At 42.7% G+C, this 24,886-nt stretch overlaps 2 protein-coding genes across 4 annotated transcripts in view; one reads left to right on the forward strand and one right to left on the reverse strand.

Annotated features, from left to right (window-relative positions):
- The window catches only part of LOC309692319 (receptor-type tyrosine-protein phosphatase C-like), a gene marked incomplete at its 5' end in the record, with an annotated part of 4,687 nt that extends 1,822 nt beyond the window's left edge, over positions 1-2,865 (forward strand). Inside the window, 7 exons of the mRNA XM_082510670.1 lie at positions 1-23; positions 528-665; positions 819-1,036; positions 1,149-1,209; positions 1,332-1,443; positions 1,607-1,638; positions 2,203-2,865. The exon at positions 1-23 is cut by the window's left edge and continues 124 nt beyond it. Of these exons, the coding sequence (XP_082366796.1) occupies positions 1-23; positions 528-665; positions 819-1,036; positions 1,149-1,209; positions 1,332-1,443; positions 1,607-1,638; positions 2,203-2,285 (667 nt within the window). The 3' untranslated portion in view covers positions 2,286-2,865. The remainder of the gene's footprint in view (positions 24-527; positions 666-818; positions 1,037-1,148; positions 1,210-1,331; positions 1,444-1,606; positions 1,639-2,202) is intronic.
- A 3,227-nt stretch (positions 2,866-6,092) lies between these two features.
- The window catches only part of nek7 (NIMA-related kinase 7), a 68,931-nt gene continuing 50,137 nt past the window's right edge, over positions 6,093-24,886 (reverse strand). For all 3 annotated transcript variants that reach the window (XM_082509796.1, XM_082509797.1, XM_082509798.1), the window contains 4 exons: positions 24,542-24,649; positions 18,964-19,058; positions 11,674-11,787; positions 6,093-9,674 (listed from right to left, as the gene is read on the reverse strand). In XM_082509796.1, the coding sequence (XP_082365922.1) occupies positions 9,564-9,674; positions 11,674-11,787; positions 18,964-19,058; positions 24,542-24,649 (428 nt within the window). In that variant the 3' untranslated portion in view covers positions 6,093-9,563. The remainder of the gene's footprint in view (positions 9,675-11,673; positions 11,788-18,963; positions 19,059-24,541; positions 24,650-24,886) is intronic.

A 24,886-nucleotide genomic window follows, 5' to 3' on the forward strand; every position in this document is an offset into this window, starting at 1 on the left:
TTGTGATGGTCAGACAGGTAAAGGTGAGTGAGACGGCTTCTCCTCTTATGTGTTTATGTTCATGATGCTTTGACTGCAGGTGAAAAACCAAACCTCTGACTGGGTGTGAATAAATACAGTTATTAAAATAAATAGCAAATATAAAACAGAATAAACGCTGAAACATCAGAGTCGAGTTCACTTTTTCACACAGAAGAAATGATGAGAAGCTTTGAGCTGTTTGAAGGTAACATCTGATGTTTGAAATGTAATTGTCTTTATAAAAAGCAACAAACAGTTTGTCAGTCTGTTGCTTTTCTGACATGTACGTAGTTTCTATGAGAAGCTTGTAGCATCAGTGCTTCATGTCAGCAGGAACAGACTGTAAGTGAAACAGGTTTGTGCCAGTTTATGGATCAGCTGACAGAACTACCAGCTGATGTGTTTGTGAAACTTTAACCTGACATTTGTCATTTACAGTTTCTTAACATGATGATGTTGATTTAAATCTATAACACTTCACATGGTTCATGGAAATTATGTTACAGCCACAAGTCCTGATGGAAGAACGTGTGTTATTACTGGATTAAATCCATTTACTGCTTATACCTGTCGAGTCCGAGCCAAATACAACGAGATTCAAGTTTCCACTGGGGGTGAAGTTAAACTGCAAACTAAGGTTGGAAGTAAGTAATCAAACTTTTTATTACATAATGTTAGAATTTATTTCTCACTGGATATTTGAGCAGTGAAGATAAACAGGAAGGAAACGCAGCAAAGGGTCGCAGGTCTGTCAGTTTTTTACTTTAAATATGGCTTCCTTTAAATTTCTCTTACAGCACCTGCTGCAGTCACTGAGCTGAAATTACACGTTCACGAACATAATACGATCAAAGTGAGCTGGCACAGACCCTCTACATTCAACGGACCTGAGGGAAAATATATAATACGTCTAAATACAGCTGATGATAAGGAAGTGACAAAGAAGGAGCTAGAAGGTACAAAATATGAAGTCGAATTCAAAGATCTGAGCTACTCTACGAGCTACAAAGTGAAGGTTTGTTAAATCCAACATTTTTGGTTTAATAAAGAAGATATTATGCTTATAAATATTATTTTAGACTCCTGAATGTTGTAATTCACAGTGAACTGACATTCTGTCTTTAAAGGTGACGGCTCACAACGGACACTATGAGAGTGACCCTCAAATAAGTGAAATCAGCACTTTGTGTACGTCCTGTTTTCATTAATGATACAGTTTACTGACATAAATGCTTCGTCTCATTTTAAGCACACATGTTTCTACAAATGTTGTCTTTCACGTAAATGTAATTTTTAATATTATTTCACAGACAACAACAAAGCTGTTATTGGGTTTCGTGTCTTCCTCTTCATCGTCATTGTTCTGGCTTTTCTTTTTCTCACCTACAAGTTCTACATTCAGAAGTTCAGAACGTCCACAAAGTAAAGTCCACGAGTGCTTTTTCTACACGTCTGACTTTCACTTTGTTCCACTTTATTTTTCATTTCTAGTAAAGGCTAATGTCATCATTAATTTATGTTTACTGTAGAGCAGAGGCATAGTGATGCATCTATTATAAACATAATCCTTATCTTTCCTCCACAGTGACGTGAATGACGACATGGAACTTGAAGCAAGTGAGTAAAGCAAACATTTAGTGGCTGTTACCAGTGTTGGGCAATTTACTTTGAAAAAGTAATTAATTATAGTTACTAGTCAATTTTTCAAAACAGTAACTGAGTTACAAGATTCTAAAATTAATTGTAGTAATTACTGTTAATTAACGTTTAACCCTCCTGGGTCCAGGATATAATTGGCCATTTTTAACTACTTTTGATTTTCCCTCCACATTTTACCTTTAAAAACTATTTACTTTGCCTTGTTTGGTCTCATTCTTTTCAGCACAACCTCACGTGTCTGAATTTACAGTCATGTTTTCATTTTGACATACTGTATTAACACAATTGATCTAAAATCAGATAAAAAAGAAACATAAAATCAGAGTAGTAAAAGTGATAATTTTCTTTCTGTAACAACCACAAACATGTTTAATGAGTCATATTTCATAACTTTAAATGCAAATATCAATTGTCAATTTTAAAATCATATGTACAAGTTTAGCAAACAGAGTTATTTGCAGCCATTTACCTTTTACCCTTTTTTAAATAACCATCCATCCATCTTCATCCGCTTTATCCAAGGCCGGGTCGCGGGGGCAGCAGCCTACGCAGAGAAGCCCAGACCTACTACACACAATGGAAATGACACCAACTGTGCTATATGAAGTGAAAACATGCACAGTTACAGTTTCAGTGATGAAATATCTCAGGACAATAACTGACCTTGTTTCTGTCAGTGAGTTAAAACTGCAGGATTGTTCATCGCGGTTTAAAGCGAGCCTGGATGATCCAGAATAACATGAGAACTTAGATTTGATGGGCAGATTAATCCAGGTTAATGTTGAATGTGTGCTGTAGCCTGGGGTTACTTCAGCAGCAGCATGGAGATACTTGCTCAGTGATAACATTTTGTCGTGCCATAGTCCACTTTCACCTTCAGTGTTTTTCTTCTCATCCGTGCGATGCATTCATGGGATTCATGTAGCTGACCCACAGAGGAGGGAGCGTAAGCAGAGTAGCCTGTCGGTGTTCATGGTTAATGTTATATCACATAAACGAAAGGAGACATCGGCTGAAAGTCAAAGGTGATGATGCTGATTAGATTTGCTCACAGGTTTCTTGCTTTAAAGTGTGGAGGGGTCGGAAATCAGCCGTATATCTCATCACACATCTGCTTATATCTTCTTAAATCCAGTCGTCTAAACCCACAAAGAGCAGCACATAGTGCATAATAACAGACTGTACAACTATTATCTGACGTTTCCCCACAGTGCACATGTTTAAACTACCCAGTATCCTTAAACAGCCTCTGAATAACTAAAATATAATATTTCTGATGTGTGGAACTGCGATCAGATTTATGTAGCTTAGCTATTAATCGAGTGCTGATTAATAAGTAATAAGACCATATATGAAGATTTTGGCCAATGAAAATAGTCTTTCTCTACGTGGGCTAAGCCTCTGTTTTCAGAAAGTCTCCTAGTCTAGTTATACAGAAGAAGTCTGTAGGAAAACAGCGCTCAGCTCCACTGACCTGTGACCTCAGAAAACATCAGGGGTGTCCACCTCCAGGCCTCGAGGGCCGGTGTCCTGCAGGTTTTACATGTGTCCTTGATCCAACACAGCTGATTTAAATGGCTAAATGACCTCGTCAACATGTGACCCAGGGTGAGATCTAAAACCTGCAGGACACCGGCCCTCGAGGCCTGGAGGTGGACACCCCTGCTGTAGACACTCACGGTTGTACGTCTCTCCTGACATCTGTAGTTACTATAATTATTAACCTGTAGCCACTGATTTTTCAGTCCAGGTATTGTGTGATGTGGCGTACCTGAGCGGTTTCCTTTCCTTGTGAACGGCGTCTTGAAGCCACCATTCCACTGAGACCAGCTGAGGTTCCAGTAAATAGTAGAAAGGCCAACTGAAGGGTCAGATGTGTCTTTCAGTCAGATTTTGAACTCTGCCGAGTTTTAAGCCATTTACTTTTTCACCTTGTTGCTCCAATTTCATGCTGTCGAATTGTGCAATCATTGACATTTTTCATAGATTCAACAAAATAAAATAGAACAATTATTTGTTTTTACTCACTAAACTACCTACAGATACAGTTTAAAATTGGCTCCTTGCTAAGTCGTCTGTTAGATTGAATCACAAAACTGGTTATTACTTTGATTTAAGTGCCTTTTTTATGCTTGATTGACTCATATACAGTGTTCAGTGTTTCAACAAACAAGTTAAAAAAAACCAAAAAAAACACTTTGTATAACTGAGTTTTTCCATATCCTCACCGTACTCTACAGGAGCCTGTATTTAACGCATGGTCTTTGCCTTTGAATTTGAACCTCCTAGGACCTGGTGCCCACATATGTGGACATCATATTTTGGGTTGTCCAGACAAAAATACTAAACTTTAAATTTAAATCCTTCATATGTGGATTCTATTTACCAAAAATCTGGTAATTCTTTGTTTTTACATTCATCAGGTCCCAGTCAGCCCAAATAGCAAAGAGAAATGTAAAAAGCAGAGGTGTGGACTCGAGTCATTAATTTTATGACTTTAGACTTGACTTGAAAAAATGTTCTAAGACTGTGACTTGACTTGGACTTTTACACCAATGACCTGGGACTTGAACCTGTTTACTTGAAAAGACTTGATATTTCACCCCAAATCTAAAATTTAACACACATATTATGTAGAAAGTGTGCACCATTAATTCAATTCATTCATTCCAACCACACTCCGTACGTATGTGGGCGTGAGCTGTAGCACAGCCAATCAGACCTGAGACTTGAGACTTACTTGAGACTTGCAAAACAATGACTTGGTCCCACCTCTGTTAAAAAGCCATGAAAGAGTTCAGGTCCTAGGAGGTTGAATCAGGAGGGTCTGATTACTCAGCCCTGATCGTGACTCTGTAGTTGTAATTTTGTAAATATAAAAGTAGAGTAAATATAGGTGTGCACATCCTGATTGTTTTCGTGCTTTTGCTGCATATTAACATATTTAGATTTTGTTTTGCCGTCTCATCTGATCTGAATGTGTCCTGCAGCCACTGAAACACCCGCTGAGCCTCCACAGTGCGAGTAGCATTTAAAAACACACTAATCTTGTTGCCAGAGGCTGATGTCATTAGTCTGATCTGTGTAAATTCATTCAATAGTTCTGATGGATGTGAGAGGAAATGCATTTTTCTTTGTAACACCAGCTGACTCGCTCTATAAACCATATTAATAACCCTACTTGTCAGAAGCATTTCCTGTTCTTTTCATAATACCATATCAAATGTATATACATCTTATTCTACATGTTGAATGTCACCACTTGGATAGTCTTCTGTTATACAGACAATAGTAATGCCGTCATCACTGTTATCTGTGTCTTCGCCTTCATCGTGTCTTCGGCCCTGGCTGTGGGAGTCTACAAGATCTACCATCTGAAATGCATCAAGTCCAGAAACTAAACAGCCGCAGACGCTTAACAGAAGAGACGAGTCTGATGGAGCCGATCCACGTGTCGTATACTTTGGTATCAAGTTCATAAATAACATAATGACCTTTCTGACACATCTTAAAGATTTTTTTTTCCTTTTCAATTTTGACATCATAGTATAATTCTTTTTATAAACAGAAAAATTAAATACTAGCTTCCGTTAAATAAAAGCAAAAGTAAACATGGAAGTGTAGCAGAGGGTCTAAATACCTTTAGATGAAATGATTTGTTAACATTTTATTTTTGCGCTTTTACATTTGAAACTATTCTGTAGAAAAACTTCAACCCAGTGGATGACATCAAAGGTTCTTTTACAGCAAACTTGATACTTGTTACATGTTGTTACATTTATACAGTGATTTCCTGTTTGTACTAAAAATTCTTATAATATGCAGCGATTCTATCAGTAAATAAAACTGAAATGATGTCAGTGAGTTCAGTTTTCAGGATGAGCCTAATTTATCTGCACAGATGACAAGTTGAGCTGAATTGAACAAATATGAGGAACGAAAGTTTTCTGAAGTACAAACCAATGAAAGTTACAACTTACCTTTAAGCTGGAACACTGTGGTATCCTTACAAGGGAAATATTAAAGTTCTTACTTTGAAATGAAGTAAAAAGGACCAGTTTTACCATCCAGGCCCCTAAAACCCAAAATTAAAACCAGGGTCTCAAACTTACATGAGCTGCGGGCCACTGCTGACACTGCAGTCTCATTGGACGGTCGCTTTAGTGTTCAAGTAGTACAAAAAACAAGAAAACACAGAAATATTTCAGATTATTATTATTTTTTTAACATTTCAAATATCTCTTTAAGAACTTATTTATGGGCCACAAGTAGGAGTGACATGGGCCACAAGTGGCCCCCAGGCCGCATGTTTGAGCCCTGTGACCTGTAGCTGTGCTTGTGTTTTTGCAGAGAAAGCACGTTTGTCACAATTGAAACCTTCTCCAAGAAAAACAAGACAAAAGGAAGAAAAATGACATTTGAAAGCTTTATTACATCGAGTTTGCGTACAAGGCGTGTCACGGGTATGTTTCTGACATGAAATGTTCACTGAGAAAACTAAACTAACAAAACAATAAATATCAATTACCAGTACTTTGCATTGTGGCCGACACCTGGACTCTTCAATACTATGCTGAGGAGGACACGTGGAAGATAAACAGGGCAAAGCTAAAAGAGGCACAGTGGAGCGCTGCGATGCATCAAGACAACACGAGCGCCGTGATGGTTAAAGTGACCGAGCGCTGTGTGAGGACCAACAGAAGATTTTAACAAAGTATTAACATTTGTTCCGCATCTGCGGCGCTCTGCTGCTGTTAGAAATGCACTTTAACATAAATGATCAGGTGCCTTAGTTAGATATGCTTCAAAGAAAAAGCATAAAATGCCCTAAAACACTGAGCGTAGGAATTCTGTATAGCATCAAAGCAAAATATTTAATAAAAATAGTGCCACAGCTCCTTTAAAAACTCTAAAATACTGCAATGTTTTGGTGCTACACAGACGAGATTAACAGGACTGCAGGTGAAGATGATGAAAATTTAAGAGAGCAGAAACACTTTTATCGCCATGGGAACGTAAAACAACGAAGGAACAAAATCTAGGACGAGGTGAACGGCAGCAAACACAAACTGCAAACACTGCGTTTGCAAGTATCAGACAAATAACTGCAACATTTTCTGTGAACACAAAAGAACCTGCGCTGCCTCGGACCTGGAAGCTCGGACTTCGTATGTTGACAAAAACAAACATTAGAAACAGAGGACGTGTGAGTTTACAGGGTCTGACGTAGAGCTGGGCAATATGAGATTTATTCATATCACGATATGTTTTTTTCATTTCAGGCGATAACGATATCTATCACGATATAAGCCAAATAACTATATTTGTAAGATTTAAATGTGCCGTTGCTCACAAGTAAAATGTGAAATAATCAGCAGCTTGTTTTTATTTAAATATTTATTTCCCATAATAAGTTCAACAGGGTAGATGTACTTAAGGAACATGAGACTTTTTCAGATAAATAAAGACAAATATTGCAAACTACACAAAAGGCAGCCGCTAAAGCGTTTAAGTTTCAAAATAGAACAAACGAAACAGACTAAATTGTCAATTCCACTTAGAAACAAAATATTAATTCTAAAAATAAATCTTAGTTTGTTTTACAGAAGAACAGACAAAACTGACTAACTTTTGTCAATATCAAATAAACTGAGAACTAAAAGGAAATTCTCAATCTCTCCTTGTTGTATAGCTGAGCTTTTCAAACAGTTTTAACAGTTACTTTAGTCTGACAAAAGCCGAATGACGAATTAGCGCTTCCAGTCAGAGACTGAGGCTACGTCCACACGTACACGGGTATTTTTGAAAACGGAGATTTTCCGTTTTCGTTTTAAAAATAATCCCGTCCACACATAAAGGCAGAAATGAAGGAAAACGCTGCTATGAACATGCCAAAGCAGCAGGTGGCGCTAGATTCCTAACCGTGCAGAAATGTTGGCCAATCAGAAGTCTAGAAGCCTCGGTGGGAAAAAGTAAACAAAGCTGGAGCATAGAAGCAGAACCGAGTCGTATGTGTGGAGGGACAGTAACTGTGTGTATATGTAAGCATTTAAACACTGCAGAGAGTAGAATTAACAGTATTGTAGAAATTCATTTCACCGAAACAATAACGTGGCGCAGTGTGACGCATGCACCAGTTTATTGTATTTCCAGACTTGCTTTCGGCACATTTACAGTGCACGCTACTCTGTTTTTGTCAGACTTGAAATAGCAGAAATACCTTCACACTACGGAACTTCTATGGCTCTTCCGTTCGACAATCTCTCCGGCGTTGGAACCATCATCTGTTTTCTCTTCGGTCACGCTCGGTTGATTTTTCTAGTCGGCACACTCATTTCCTCCATTACCCGCTGGCTGCTTCCCAAACAAACACACGTGCGGCTTGGCACTTGTGCTGTACGTAACAAGTCACGCGACGTGACGCTGCGGCTGTGATTGGTTCGGCTCTGCGCTACTTAATTTGGATTGGCTGACCTTTTTTTTTTTCCTTTTTTTTTTTTAAGAGGACAAGAGCGGCGAGGTCTATCGCGATAGCTTAATTTCTCTGTCGAGTAAAAGTTATATCGCGATACATATCGTTATCGTTCTATTGCCCAGCTCTAGTCTGACGCTAACGTGTAAGACACTGAAATAAAGCAGCGTCGAACCTCGTTTACAGGCTACACCTTCGCTGTATCGTCGCTGTCGTTACGTAAACCACTTCCTGTTTCTATTTAAGTCGTCTGCCTCTAAAGGCACAAACGGATCATTTTAATGGTTTCCTTTGTTATTCTTTGGTGGTGTTTATTTCCAGGTACAGTACAACTAAATGTTTCCCCCTCAGTACAAATTGGTAAAGCATAGAAATCATAAAGATGCTCTCCCACATATAAACCGTCTCCTCTCCTCTGATTGGCTGTTACCTGTGCTGTACTTTTAGCATGGATCAGTAACTTCTCACTTGTTACATAAAAGACACACGCACTGCAACTTACACAGCAGCATTAACGCAGTTTTGTGTAGCTAATCTACTTTTCTGATGGCTCGGACACAAACGAAACTGCAGCTGCAGTTCATCTCTCGTTAGTTCAGTCATGGAGGGAACCGTGTTGGTATCGCGAGGACGTGAACGTCACATGTAACACTGCTGCTGTTACAGTTTCTTTGCCTGCTCGGCTCTCAGAAAAGACACACTGTGATATTTTCAAAGACAATACATGGGCGTCACAATGACTTACATTCAAAGTGTTGTGGAGACATTTGCTCGTGTCCCCCTAGCACAGCTGTAGTCTACCCTCTAAACGATCCTTCCTTTTCTAATACATTCATTAGACATGATCACCCTGCCAGCCTTCCAGTACCAGGGTAAAAAGTGCAACACAACAACACTTCAACCGCAATTAGACTCTGCAGAGTTGCTGTCAATGAGCGAACGTCTCTTCGCTCCATTTTTAGACACTAATTTTATTTTTTGTGCCATCTGAGGCGACTGTAGGTCATCGAGAGCTTTCGAGGTCAAATTTAATGATATTTTGCACTGATCGACTGTTGACTGAACATTGCGCCCACCTCTTTCCAGTACCTCTGCTTTAGCAGTACGTATACTGAGAAACAGTCTGACATGAGCAGAATGACGTGTTTGAAAGCCATAGCGACACATCGGTGAGATACAATACACATTAAAGTCTAGGAAAGGAGCTGCACTGGTAATATAATATATTCTTTACTCGAGGGGAGAAAAGGTTACAGACTGAACGAGCACTCTGAAAATTAAAAAACGTGTTACTATTGATGACAAGAAACTGGAGCAAGTTTTCTATTAATGAAGACGGACGAGTCCAGCTTGAAAAGCAAGAAGGTCGTGGACAGGAGTTCTGCAAGGCATAGTGTGCGTAACTCTGGGCTTAGCTGCCCTGCGTCATGCTCTGCATGTGTTTGGCAATGTCATACACGTAGGTGATGTCCGGCCTCTTCTCCGGGTCCGGGTTGATGCACATATCTACCAATTTCCTCAGCTGGTGGCGCGGACGGGACAAAAAGAAGAGAAACATTGTCAGAGATGCAGTGAAACAAGATCACACGGGAATTTAGAAGAGCAGCTCTAGACAAATCTAACAGTTGCTAACAGCGCCCTCTAGGTGACCTCTCCCGTCATAGCAACAACAACAGAGCAACAGGTAAGCCGACTGAGACGGAGGCGCGTGGCTGGGGTAGCGCGCTAATCATTTATTGGTCTGCTGAATCCACTGTTACCTGAGCACACCCCCCATATGCACGCACACGCGCGTGCACACGCACACAGCTGCCACTCCGCTGCCATCCGGAGACAGCGCTTCCACTTGAAGCGGCGCGCGGTGGCTGATTGGAGCAGATAGACAGGCTCGCAGGCGGAACAGCCACCGCCATCATTAAAAAAAAAAAAAAAAGATAATAAAAGACGAGGAAAGAAAGGGGGGAAAAAAAACATCTACATGAGGTCGCTATGGTAACCGTCTGCCGACTTCCCGGCCGCTGTTGCGCGCGGGCTCGGGCGAGTTTTGTGTATCGGCGCGCGAGCGTGCGTGTGAGCGAGAAAGTGAGGCAAAGATGCAAATTCAGACAGTCTGAGAATTAGTCGCACAGAATGGAGATGGGGAGGGCGCCGAGATGCAGATATGTAAAATATTCATGTGCGTGTGGGGGGTGGCGGAGCTGGCGAAGGGAGGCGTGTGTGTGGTGGGGGGAGCATAGATGGAGATGGTTAAATGACACAACAAAGATGAGCAGCTGACAGTTTGCTGCCGATCCTTCAGGAGCATTGTTTACATCCAGACAGGCGCTGCAGGCACCCCCCTCATCTCCATCTCTCCATCGCCCTGTCTCTCGCTCCATCATTCCCTCTCTCCTGCGCTTTGTCTTCCTTTCTCCTGGATGGGGGTGACATGTGGGGCAACGCAGAGGCTCAGCGTGGCGCTCGTGTGTGTGGAAAGAGCTCATGTAACAAATATATACTTGCAAGAACTAAAACACTCACACACACACAGAGCAACCACAGAGGCTTAAAACACCTCACAATTAGCCTTTATCAGGCTAATGAGGTAAATACCAGAGTAAAACAAAAGCCTCTCTCTGCAGGGTAAACGAGCTCACTGGAGACACGAACAGCCATTTAAAATGAGCCACTGCAGACACACTGGCTACAGATCGGCGGCACTAAAGGTAAAAACCACATCGGCGTGCTTTAAAGTCATACCTGACCATGATGGTTCATACAGTTTATTAAACATATCTGAACTGCAAACTCAAACCTAAACCACAAGGTTAGCTGTGGGGTGATGTCAGTTTGCAGTAGTTTCAATAGCACCAGGCCTCAAACATGATAAAGCGCGACGGCATTCTTGACTTTAATCAGATATGAGGCAACTTTTTTTAAACAGTGCAAATCTAATAAATGTGCCAATAACCGAAAAAGGTTCCAATACCTACATGTGCACGTGCGCCTGTGACTCAGCCTATGAGCATTTCACTACACGCATTTAAAAGAAACAGACGGGGGAAACGCCACCCACACAAAGAGGGCACGCAAACAGAAAAACACGCAGATTCATGCACATGTCAGCACTAATCAGCAATAAGGTGATCTTTAACCGCAGCCCGGCTGCATTACGTTTCTGCGCACGGATCAGTCTTCGCAGAATTACGGCAGACGATTTAACGTTGACTAAAGGAAACGTGACACTCTGGCACATTTGGTTTCACCCCACCGTCGAGCGTGGCCAGATGCTTTTGATACGCGCGGCTAAAATCGTATCCAGCCTTCTGATCACAGTCCTGTGCTGCAGCTCAGGCAGACGGGTGGATTTCACCGACATAAAAATATAATTTAAGTGTTCGATATAAGTAAAAGGAAAGTGGCATCAAGAGAAAGAGACAGGGATTTGTATTAAAGACTATGGTGGCTGCTTTACAAACACTGAACAAGTCTATATTTATTCTGTTCCTGAGAAGTAAAAGGCAGCTGATACGAGTACTTACCTCCTCTGAATAGTGATCTGAGGGAAGAGGGGGGTAGTCACACTGTTCTATCTTCTTACAAAGTGAGTAGAGGTTCATCTTATCCCCATAGAACGGACTCTGTAAGGCAGCCATCTGAAGCACAGACATAAGAAGACGTGGAGAGAGACAGAAAGTGGGAAAAAGACAAGAGCAATCAGTGAGTGAAGTTAAAACGGGAAGTAAAACACCCAATCAAGCTCTCAACAGGTGGCAGGCAGACGGCTCTGCACCCTGTGCTAACAGTAGAGTCTGCAGCTCTGCTACTGACGTGCATCCTATTGATTATTATGGGGATTGGGTGCAGGAAGACAACAAGTCAATATGTAGAGCTTTGTGTACATATCAGCACATCCCGGTCTAAACTTCAGCCGAACCAAAACAAAACAAATCCACTGGAAGCTTCTCGCTGCAGGCTGGTGGACTTTCCTGCGATGCTGACGATGCGCTGCCAGACGAGTACGTATATTTTCTAGAAAACAAACGCAAGCGAGCAGAGCAGAGGCAGGGCAAATGGGAACGAGCAGGAAGAAGGGAAAGCGCATGGAAACCTTTGTGAGTGGAAGGAGGTGAAGGATCCTCGCTGCCTTTCTAAGAATAATGAAAGACGCACGCCATCTTTCCCAGACTCGGTGACTGACTCACTTCCTCTTGTAGAAAGGTGAAGCCTGCAGCACACTTGCATAACAAGCAGCCGCCAAATGCTTACTGTTTTTCTGATTCAGTGCTTTCAAAAACAAGCAGCGTGTAAGTGCTCGGTCATTATCACTGCTGTGTGTGAGAAAGTGCTCAGAGCTTCCTTTTTATTCACGCACCAAAAACACATTAAATAGGAAATTGTGAGTTGCAGTAAGAGTACAATCAAAGTCGAATCACTCCTGGGTGATCTCGTGATCTGTACAGTCTATTTGTGAGAAACACTTCTCTCTTCGATTTGTTTGCTACCTGCAGGCTGCCGATCATGTGTCTGTAACAAAACTAGTGACCGGTACGTGAGCTTATTCCAAACTTCAGAAAAGCAGCTGGAAAGAAGAGCGGGCCAATCAGTGGGAAGATTACACCTTACTATTTGAAGCGTTGCTCAGGTGTCCCTCGGAGAAAGTACAGTGTGTGTTTGACAATCTGCTAATTGGTAGCGTGAAAACAGATGAGAACAAAGTCTCCATACGAGAATCCAAATGCAAAGCTTCCACACAGAGTACAGCAGGTTAGTGAGAATACACCACCTTCAGCAAAATGAGAAGCTGCAGAGGAAAATATGTCTGTGTGAATCGGACCGACAAAGAGAAAGGAGGAAGTGTTTGAGGTAAAAGAATAAAGAGGCCATCTAGTGTCACACACAAACTCATTGGATTATTTCAGCTTCCTCACAGACTATTTTTCTGTCTTCATCAGCTAACACGTACAGTCGAGCGCTGCAGAGACAAGAAAACAGTCGTGCCTAGTGTGCTGGTGTTTCTAATGCACCAGTACAAAGTAGCTGGTTTAATCATGGCTGCCTTCAATGAAACATTTCAAATTTAGAGCAAAGAAAACACGTTTCCCATCAGCCAGATCTCGGCTGTCCAAGCCCGCGGAGGGAAATCAAGACGACGGCAGCAGCGTTTACAATCGTGTTAATTATTACATGAATACTGTTCATTAGGGCTGGGCTATATCATACCGCTCACGGTAATACCGGTGTGATGTTGGGCAACGATAAGAAAATGAAATATCGCGATAGACTATGGGTAAAACGCGCATGCGCAGTGCCTTTCTTTTCATACGCACATGGCGGAAAAAGCATGACGGCGACGCAGAATGAGAAGAGCGAAAGCGGATCGTTGAATGAAACAGATGAACCTGAACTGGTTTGTAAAAATGCTGCAGCTTCACTGGTGTGGAACTGGTTTAGCTTTCGTCCGTCAGATACACAACAAAGCACTATTTTTGGTAGCGCATGCTAGCGGGCCGTCGTTATTACCGTGTTGTTTGGAAAATACGGCGCACTTAAAATCAATCCTTTGATTTTTCTGAAAGTCGACAGAGCCCCTTATAATCCCGTGTGCCTTATGTCTGAACTCTGGTTGTGTTTACTGACCTCGAAACGATTTTATGTGCACGGCGCTCGAAAATCTGTCAAATGTTTCAGTACGACTTTGCTAAGCTACGAAGCCGCACCGCTTGATGGATTGTCGGAGCGTTACAGCTGTCGTAGGCGGAGCCTCGCGGAGTGATACGTACTGTGCTTCAACATAATGTTACCATACTGTGTGTGTATAACCTCTTTAAGTTCTGTGGATATTATACATGGTTATGCTGAGGATGTGTCGGCCAGTTTCCACTGGAAATGCCTTTTGGTTAAACTGTCAGTGAGGAATTTGCATTTGCACTGTTAAATGTTTATATAACTTTAATGCACATAAAAAAAACAGCTGCTTGTGTAAGTGAAAATACATAGATGTTTTTTTTGCACTAATAAAGTTGAGGAGTTGTAAAGTATTTTGTCTAGTGTCAATTATATCGTCAGTTATGTCGTTATCGCAAATTTTCAAATGTATATCGTGATAAATATTTTTGGTCGCCCTGCTCTGCTGTTCATGCTCACAAAACACATCCAGTGAAAGAGAATCTCCCTCTGTTGTCTGTGAACACCTCTCTGCCTCGACTGCAAGACCAGCAGCTGACAGCTGAATATTCATGCACGTCATCAATGATGCACTTCTGTTATTAACAAAGTCACAATTTAAAACCTGATCCTGTCGTTACCAAGGCGAGCAGAAGCAGCCGTGTGCACACTCACAGGACGACTGAAGGATGCTAAATGTTACACAGCTGATTAGCACACGCGTGGACTCAACAAAAACAAGTAATACTGGTGAACGTTTGCACAAAAGCACCTTCCCACATAGATGGTGCTCCACATTTAACACACACACACACACACACACACACACACACACACACACACACACACACACACACACACACACACACAGTACTACATTTAAAAAGCCATTAACACAGGCGGCAACAAGTTAAGGTATTATTATTCCAACATGTTAATTACTCAGTGTGCTATAGCTATGGACCCTTATTTAACATGCATTTCCATAGACAACAGCTCACTACCTGCAATTAAATGACCATCTAATTAGTCATTCATTGCAGCTTGTAAATAAATCATCTGCCCAACAAGGCTGCTGAACCTATGAGTCATTTGCCACCGAGGTCAGTGGACATCTTGCCCTTTCATTTCAGAATCCAATCACTTTTGAATAACCACAGTCGATACCTGAAAATGCCAAAGCTCGCAGTGTTAGGCGCTCTGCTCACTCCCATGTTAAAAAAACAACAACAAGACAAAAACAGAAAAAGACTTTTTTTTGACAAAGATCATCATCATTACTCGATTCATTTCTACATGTAAAAATACACATTTCTGTCCATGTTCAGGTTTCATATTTTGAGGTATCCATGTAAGAATTAGCGGTTTCCAAAAATCCAGATTTCCCAATTAGCGAGTGAGACGGAGGGAGAGAAAGGGAGAAAAAAGAAGAGCTGCACTCCACACAGCAGCGTGTGAAGGGTTAAACAAGACCCCGTCGTATTTTCATGCATCTTCTGCTTTTGACAGATGAAAAATGTCAACTGTCCTGTTTGTATTTGGGAGTTTTTGCACTATTCATCTGCTTCATTAGTGCCTGCTGCTCCTAGCCCCTGACAGCTGCCGGCCCCCTGCTCACACACACACACACACACCATAAAGATGCATACCCACACACACACAAACAAACACACACTCACTCCTTTTTTCAGACTGTGTCGTCGCAACGGTTTAGATGATTGACTCACTCTCTGACCCCTGAGCCCCCGGTGTGTGTGCGCGATTGTGTGTGTATGTGTGTATGCTTCATTGATATTCGAGAGACATACAATGCACACGCATGCCTGCTGTCTGTCTGAGGGCTGTGAGCTGCTGGTGGCAGAACACACGCGCACGTAGGTTTGTGCTTCTATATTTGTGAGGTCCATCGCTGACACGATGCACTTCCCAGCCCCTCGTCCTGAAATGTAACATCACGGCTTCACAGGGAAACCCCAATGCAAACCACCACCTTAGCTGATTTATATCCTAACTCTAAACCAACTCGTAACCCTTGAGCAGCTGTTTCAAAGTCTATCATAAAGTAATGACCATCAGAACAGCCTCACGTCAAACGTTCCCACTCTGCTCTGCATTAGGCCAGGTCATGTATAGGTAGCATCCCTCCCTAAAAGGTCTGCATAGGGCCTTCCAGTGTAATTAACATTGATCTCACACGCTCGCTCTCCAGCTCCTCTCCCTGTACGCCAATTAAAGGAGCTGCGTGAGACTCCCGCCTCCCCCCTCCCAACCACCTCCATCCCTCGAGCCTTAACGGCCTGAGACTAAAGAGCTCCTCACAAACCCTCAGTTATAAATAAAAATACACATCGAACCATAAATGTATCAAAATAAAAACTATATTTGTGTTTTCATCCTCTCTCTTTCTCACATATGCACCTACACGCCTGCAGCACTAGTTTGGTTTCACATCACAATGTCAGGCCTGCCTTTAGACACTGTGTGTGTGTGTCTGTGTGTGTGTGTGATCGACTGCCTAATTAAAATCTACAAATAATATTTTGTTAATAAAGTTTGACAGATAAGCAGGTAGAGCCACTTTTATTCATGCTTCAGTCGCAGCCCGAGAGCAAACGAGGAGCTTCAACAACACAGAAAAAAGCCTTTAAAACCAGAAATCTCTGTTTCTGCCACACAGAGGGTTAACCACAGCTCATCACATGCAAACGCCAGCTGCTCAGAGGACCCGGCATTTTTGGGCCTCGTAAAAGCTCCAGCAAAACAAGAGGGGAGGGGGCGTGGGCACAGTCAGAGGTACGGATGGTTACGCTTCATACAGGAAGGAGACGCATTCCAGTAAAACTTCTTGACATATTCTCCTCCTCCAACTTTAAGACCAAAACAGAAACCGCAAGAGATCTATGCAAGCAGGCGACCCACAGTGCGTGTGTGTGTGAGTTTGTGCGAGTGCGTGTGTGTGAGTGTGTGTGTGAGTGGTACTGATTCAAGTATGAGGTGGTTTCGACTGTAACGAGCGCTAGCAGACAGCAGTCTCATTGCCTGCCCTGCAACCATGTGACCATGTCGCCGTGGGAGACAACCCAGCTGAGCGTCCCCGTTTACGGCGGTGTCGGCGGTTTGGGCGGAGGGCGCGGGGCCAGATGATGTAATGAAGTTGGACACAACAAGAAGGGGATCAAACAGAATGGGAGATGAAGACGGACGCAGATACAATGACCAGGTATTGACGTGCGGCCCCCTGGACCCGAACTTAACCCCCAGGCACGAGGATGAAAAACGCAGGCTCTCTCAAACTCCCTGGGTTACAAACGCACGCGCGCTCGCGGACGCACGCGCTCAGAAACCAGCGCGATCCTCCTATTGTAGTGAAATCAATGAGCACCGAAGGGATCAGGCGTGGATTTCTGTGTGAATTCCTTATGCCTGAAGGTTAAGTGAGGAAAAGGAAGGCATTCGGAGAAAGCTGAAGATGTGAGCAAAGAGGAATGGAGAAGAGAGTTTTGGAGAGAGGCAAGTTTCCAGACAACGAATGCACCGCGGAGCCCTCTCAGTAAGAACAGTGCAAGGCGAGAGGCTGCTCTTCAAAGAGAATATGCATGGCGTGGTGAGCGCTGCTCTGGTAACAATAAGCTTGTAAAATCTTTATCTCCACAGGCACCTTGCATGGCTCACCTTGACCTGATGGCTGGAGTTCTGTCTTTGCTCTTGTACCTGCAGTACTTTCTCTCTGAATGAGCACCCCCCATCCTTCTCCTCGCTCCAGCAATCTACTTCCCCGCTCTCGCTTTTTTCCTCTTTCACTTCTTCCCCTCTGCTCCCAAACCTTCCATCTCCTCTCTTTTCATTCACTCTTATGGCTCCTGCCTATTCCCCCACCCTTCTCCAGCTTTCTATATTGTTCATATATAGATTCCTAAACTTTTTCACCCTCCATCTTTCTTCCTTGCCTTCTGGCTTACTCAAAGAGAAACAGTCTCATCCATTTTTCACTTTTGCTCTCGAGCTCACTCCCAGATTCTCCTCATCTCTGGTCTCCATCGTACTTTCTCTGCATTTGGTCTAGACTGTGACGCCAGTGAAATGCATGAAAGATCAAAGTGCTGTGTGCCAGCTAAAAGTGGAAAACAATCGATGCAGCACATGATGAAAGTTTTAACAAATGGACAGACAGCGGCCTGCTGGAAAATGTTAATGTAACACCAAAGTCTGATGTGTAAAGAGTAAAGGCTGGGACTGTTGTAGGCGTGCCAGACCCAGTGCAGCCCAGCTGTTTTCTTAACAGTAACAGGAGCGGCTTCCATGCAAGCAATCACACAAACACACAGAAACACTGAGTGTGACCTACAGCATCCACATCCTTCAACCAACCACAGACGTGCGCTGCCGCAGTGCATTGTGGGGAGCTAATTAGCATGAAGGACTGTGGTCTCTGAGCAACCATGACCTGCAAGCTGAGCTCAAACTTCTTCCTTACGCGTTCTCCACCTCTGTGCCTGAGGCGCTTTAGAGAAGGTGTAGTCACTGGTGCGTTGAAATGCAGCCCAAATGATCAGCAGCTCAGGGGAATCGGGAGAGACGAGGGGAGGAAAATGTGGGCATTTCCTCAGCCCGCAGTGTGTTTCTGACTTTGTGCCCGGCCGTGTGTGTCTGCGCGGGAACGCCGGCGAGCTGCGATGTCAGATTGACTGCTATCATCCGTGTCTATCATCGTTCTGCTCCTCACTCCTTTCCCTTTGTTCCCTCTGTGTGTGCTCCTCCCGGGCTTGTCTCCACTCAGTGTGGTCTACAGCAGCGCCCTGTGGTGGTTTGCTCCCGACTAATCAAACTAGTCAGTGTCACCGGAAAGCTTCATCTAAAACACATGGCCATGTCAGTTCCCTTCACTCAGCAGACTCTCAATGTTTAGCAGGTCTACAGAACAGACTGCGAGGCCTGAACGAGCCGCGATCAGAAGAGAGGAAAACAACAGCGACAGAACATCTAGAAGATAATATCACTAACGAAGCGTGCGTGTTTGTATTTTTCCCATTACTGCTTGTGTGTACATATCTTCATGCACGACAATGGATGAGAACGGGTTGTTTACACGTGTCAGCTCATGTGTTCTCGTGTCACTCCTACCGTCGAGTGCGAGGTGACAGTGTGTGCACGCGTTCCCAGTTTACCTCATAGAGCAGGCATCCTAGCGACCAGATGTCAGATTTGAAGTTGTAGCCGTTTTCATGTATCCTCTCCGGTGACATGTAGTAAGGAGTACCCACTGGAACATGGTGGAAGGAGGGAGGGGGGAGAGAAGTGGACGAAACAGGAAACAGGACAAAAACAAAATGAGCATTAACATTTTGCAAACCTGTTTCTCCTCCACATCAACAACGACACCCACACGGCTCACACGGTGATGGAGCTTCAACGTGTTTTTGTAACAAAGTGTGTCGTCTGTGTCATTTTGAAATAAGCTTGGATGTGAGGTCACATATCAGCACACATACCAGGACCATGCATGGAAGTTCAAGACAACACAAAGCTGTGTACACACACACACACACACACACACACACACACACACACACACACACACACACACACACACACACAACATTTATCAATCACTTTTGATTACTGGGGCTCCGTAATGATCTGAAACAGCAGTCAGAGGATACGCCCGGGGAGCGGTCGGCCCGTTTCTGGTTTTGAAACTCAAGAATCCCAAACTGCCACAGCGAATGGCAGCGCTCCAGGAAATCAGACCGTCAGCCAACTGGACACAACCAGGAGCCGCAGCTCGGCATACAGTCGTGACTCTGCAGGATGAGTTTGATGCAAGCTTTGATTTTTTTCATCTGCTTTCTGTTTATTGTGATTTCCCATGTAAAAGTCTACCAAGCACACCAGTAGAGGCTTTTTATTAGTCACATATAAAAGATGGGAATTTCACCAGCACCATAACCTGCTGAAAACACCTCAGATCATGTGAATAAAGTTAAAGATAAACAGCTAAATATGCTCAATAATAATCAACATTAGCTTGAATGCATTTTAGGCTCCACGCTGATTATTAACCTGACACTAAGCGGTTATTTTGTATCAGGCTTTATTACTTCAGTGGTCAGTTTTTAACTTTAACTTATAAGTCAATTCACGCACTGTAATCGATGTTTCCTCTAAGCCCAGATTTTGGCACACCTCTGCAAAGCGTGATTTTAGCTTTAGTCTTGTAACTAATGTGACGACAGCGCTTCAGAATAACATCACTAGTTAAACAAAAACGCTTCCTGCTGAGTCATGAATCCTCTTAGAAAATAATGTCATCACTCAGAAAATCCTCTGAGATCAGAACAAAGTCAAACGGGCTCTAGATGCTGGAGATATGAACCCTTTGATTTTTGTTAAGGAGCATCAATGAGAGAAGGAACATTTATTTATTGCAACAGGCTGCACTGATCCTAAAACAAGACTGCAGAAGCACCTTTTTGTTATCCTCCTCTCTCGCAGTTGTTTGATTTAGTGAAGCCAAAAAAACCAAAAACATATAACCTGGTTCAGTATGTTAAACTTCAGTCCAAGCCCCGCCTCATTTAACTTTCTTATTCTGAGGTGTAACCAATAGAATTAAATCTTAAACATTATGTGATGTTACAGACTGACTGAAATCATTGCAGGAGTGTTTTTATGGCTCCGAAACACACAAAAAGTATTAATTAAATGGGGTGGTGTTTCTTCTTTGTTTGTTTGATCCAAACCTGATCAGTCTTGCCTCAAGCACATAAACAAAACGTGTCACGGGAAACGTGCAGAGCTGGGAGTAAGAGTTTTTATGGACTTGTTGAGTTTAAAATACACACAAACGCTGAGGGAAGCTGGGAGGGCGGGAACGGCTCTCGAGCGGAAAGAACTCGGGAGAAACGTCAGCCTGCGTGAAAACGTAACTGCCGTCTTAGCGCTCTCTTACGCTGGCGTGCGGGGCTATTCTGCACATTAACAGGTCTGAGGAAGCTCGAATCCTGTAACTGCATTTAATAAAACTATTACAGAAAGGGCATTAGATTTGAAGTCTGTGGGAACTGAAATGACGGCTTTAATTTCGATGCAGATCTAATTGGGTTGAGAAAACGTGTTTTTCTGTTAAATGTGTGATTGTGAATAATGAAGTGTTACCTGTCAGTCCGAAAATAATCAGCATCGGCAGAGAAGAAGCCAGAGAGCCAGTGGAAGAATACATGATACTGGGAATGGCTGTTTTAATTGGTCATCAGGTTGTGTGTGTGTGTGAGGTCTCATGGTGCGGTCTGAACAGGCTCCCTTAACATTCATTATTAGTTGATTAAAAAGAATGAGCTTCTCTTATGCTAATAGTGGCATAAAAAAGGCAGCGGCGGCGGCTCGGCTCCTTCAGCAAGCTGAATTAAGGCCACATTACTTATTCATGCAAATAAATTGAAAGTCATGTTGGGATTGATTTCCATTATTGTGAATAGCAATGACAACACTGTATTCTCTGCCTAACAGGATAAGTGTTGTATAGGAGGTGAGAAGCCATCCACAATAAAGCCCGTGCACTCGTGAATCTGCTGCAAATGTAACCAAAGCTCGTCCCCTTTTAGATACAACTATTGATTAGACTGCACTCACTGTAGCTTGTAACACTGTCATATTAATGCTAAGTAAAGCATTTACATTACCAGGGTAACCCTCCTCTAATCTGTGTGCCGCTCCAAAGCTATCGCTGCGTTTCTCATTAGCAGCCGTTCTGAACCAACCCCACACCAGTGAACCCTTTATGGTTTTCTTTGCATTTATATTATGCCTCTGTGTTTATGCCCGCTTTTATAACATAACCAAGGCTTTATATGAACGCGTAAAATCCCAAAATCATTTCCAACATCGACCTATGCGATCCTCCCCTTCTGTTTTTTCCTTTTCCTCGTTCACCCCCAGAACTCATCGTTAACACCTTTCTCATTACAGGTGTTAATTACAGGTATATTATATTACTGCCAATTGGCAGTAATAAGTAGTTATTCACTTCCTCTTCCCGGTCCTGCTCTTTCTTTCAATCGTTTTCTTGCTTAAATGCAAGTATCCACCTTAAATCGAAGTAACTCAGCAGCTCGGTGTTCTTAATACTGATTTGATTTTTTTGGTTGGTATTATATCTGGAAGTTTGGATACTGTGCACATTAATGTGCACGCACATTGCAAATTTCTGCATGATTATCTACCTCTGCATGAGCGTGTGCATAAATTCAGACCGTATGAATGTGCATCTGTGTGCACAGACACATCCATACATGAGACAAAAAGACTGTCTCTCTCAGCGTGGGCAAGAGTGTAAAGAGAAAATGTGTGTGTGTGGGGGGGGGGGGGGGGGGGGGGGGGTCTGCAGCTGACTTGAAAGCCTAGGAGCTGACAGGCTGTATGCCTGGACCTCCATCTCAGCTCCACCGCCCTGCTCTACTGTTCAGCTGTGTGGCTGGGCTCATTACATACCCACGCGATTGCGCGCACACACACAGACACACACACCTCTTCCTCACAGTTTTTCTTTCCATCCTTCTTTCTCGCGTTCCTTCTTCTCCTCCATTTTTCCTGTCACTTTTGTCATATTCTGCTCTTACTCTGCTCCTACTAACTTTTCTTTCCTTTTTCTCCTCTTCTTCTGTCACTCTGTCACACTCTTCTCTAACACCTGGGACATCTACACTTCTTTTTCTGTTTCTTTGTCACCCTTTCTTCATTTCTTATGCTTTTTTCCTTTTGTGACATTTTGCTTTCTCCTCTCTTTCTCACTTCACTCTTTCAGTATTGGTTCCCTTCTACTCTCAGATTCTAGTATCCTCGCACCTTCTCCATCTCTCTCCTTCACCTACACCTTCATCCTTATTTGACTAAAGTCAAAGCACCAGAGGGAGGGATGGAGAAAAGCTATAGCCAGAGAGGTGGCAAAGAAAGAGAGGAGACAGCACGACACGCTCCTAGTCCTTAATGTGGGCAGGTCTCACTAACCTATAGACGCTACACGCCTCTATAGAACGAGATCATACATAAATATCTGCATGTGTGCAATTAATCATTCAAACATCTCACATGTATCCTTCACAAGCTTATTCAAATTCATGGAAGACCATGAGACAGCCCTGGAGAGATGGAACTAAATATATTTATGCCAAGGTTTGATTTAATTTAGTTTTGTTGTTTACTGCACTTTGTATGAACTTTAATTAATAATATTATAGAATTAACAAAAAAACATTATAAAAATATTATTTGCATACTTAAATCTAAAGAAATATGTTGATAGCATCAGATTAATGGGGGTATTCAAGTTGACCCCTCTGCTTGTCCTCTGTCGGCCTAAAGAGGGCGCTGTGGACTCAGCGTTTAATGAGCAATCACAGGCGCTTTCACCCCGCTCTGCAGGCACTGCAGCTGATAGGGCTTCTGTTGACTTGATCATGTGATTCACACTTTCTCAAAGGCTGAGCCGCTGCTGTACGAGGCTGAGAATAGCACGCTGTTTGTGGTAATAACAGTCTGACATAGGGAAGTGAGACGGTGTGAACGGCAGTACTTATATTTGTCCAAGGAATTCTTCTTTTTTCCTACTTTTTCCCAATCTATGAAGTATCTGAAATTGCCCAGGGGATACTGGATAGCACCTTCATGTACCGCAGAAAGGCCAAGTTATAACCAGTGTTCCCGAGTCCCATCAATGATCAGTAACACGTTTTATTATATTTTTCTGGGCATTCGACTATTTCACTAAAGCAGTGCAACACATCACTTGACCATTTTAATACAGAACATGCAGAAAAAGGACGGACAAGCACAACAAAGAACACACGTGCAGTTTCTGGGCTATATTTCTAAAACACTCAATAAAGTATCTAAAATCATTTGCATGAAATAAGCAGCCGTCGCTTATTTGTATGTGCTGTTGCTAAGATGCTGCGTTTAAACACCACAACAAAAAATGAGAATTTTGTATGAATTTTAACCAATAATTATTCTAAAAAAGAGAATTTTTTTCTTACTTGGGGAAGATTGCCAGCCTGCCTCTGTGTCTATACTAAAATAGAGACTTTATTAAACACACTCAGCACAATGCTGTCCTCTCTCCTGTTGACATGTTCCAGATTTAAAATAGTGACGCATCTGTTCATGAAGTCTATTACACACAAAGAGGAGACGGACTAAAAACACCAAACAGTGCAGAAAACTAATAACTTGAATGCAAAGAATCTTTTTTGTGCTAAAAACCAAACTATTGGCCGTCAGGTCATCCCAACACCGTGCTGTTCCTTAACAATAAAAACTATTGCACTGACTGCAGTCATGTGGCTATATGATATGTCACATTTTAAAATTAACCAAATGGACAAAGACCTAATTACTGCGGCGGCTTCAATGACAGTTCCTGAAACAAAAATAACGCAGTTTTATTTCCTCTGTGACACAAACACCCATCAACTCTACAATAACCGCGATTGTAAAGCGGCGCAGTCTCAATCGGACCTCTGTGTCGCCAGCCTCAGTTTTCATCTGTGTCAGGGTTAAAGGTCAAGGTAACAGGAAGCAGCTAAGTGGCCAGCGGAGGTGCCGGGCACAGAACGGCGCAGGCAGAATGACTACATGACACATGGCTCTGAGCTGCCCGTGCCTAATGAAACACATCCAACACTGGGAGATTACTGAGCAGTGGGGGTTGTTGGTGTATCCACATATGTACAGAGTGCTATAACTTACCCAGCGAGTGAGCAGCAGTTGTTTTAGAGCTGAAGAATCGCCCCAGTCCCAAGTCTCCTAGCTTAACTACTCCAGTAGCTGTGATGAATACGTTGGCTGGCTTGATGTCTGAAAGTGAAGGAAAAGTGACAGCTTGCAAACGATAATTTCTTCATATTAATTCAGGAAAGTTTTACTTTTAGTCTCTACCAAATAAACATGACTGAACTGGAAGCATAAAGTCCATTATTGAAAATATCATTTGGACATTAACATAGTTTCAAACACCTTGGTAATGTGACCCACGTCGGGCTTTGAAATTTACTACTCCCGTATAACTGTAAGCGGCTTTTGAATAGGCCGTCT

This window comes from Aulonocara stuartgranti, assembly GCF_965226115.1.
Source record: "Aulonocara stuartgranti genome assembly, chromosome: 17".
Classification (NCBI taxonomy): domain Eukaryota; kingdom Metazoa; phylum Chordata; class Actinopteri; order Cichliformes; family Cichlidae; genus Aulonocara; species Aulonocara stuartgranti.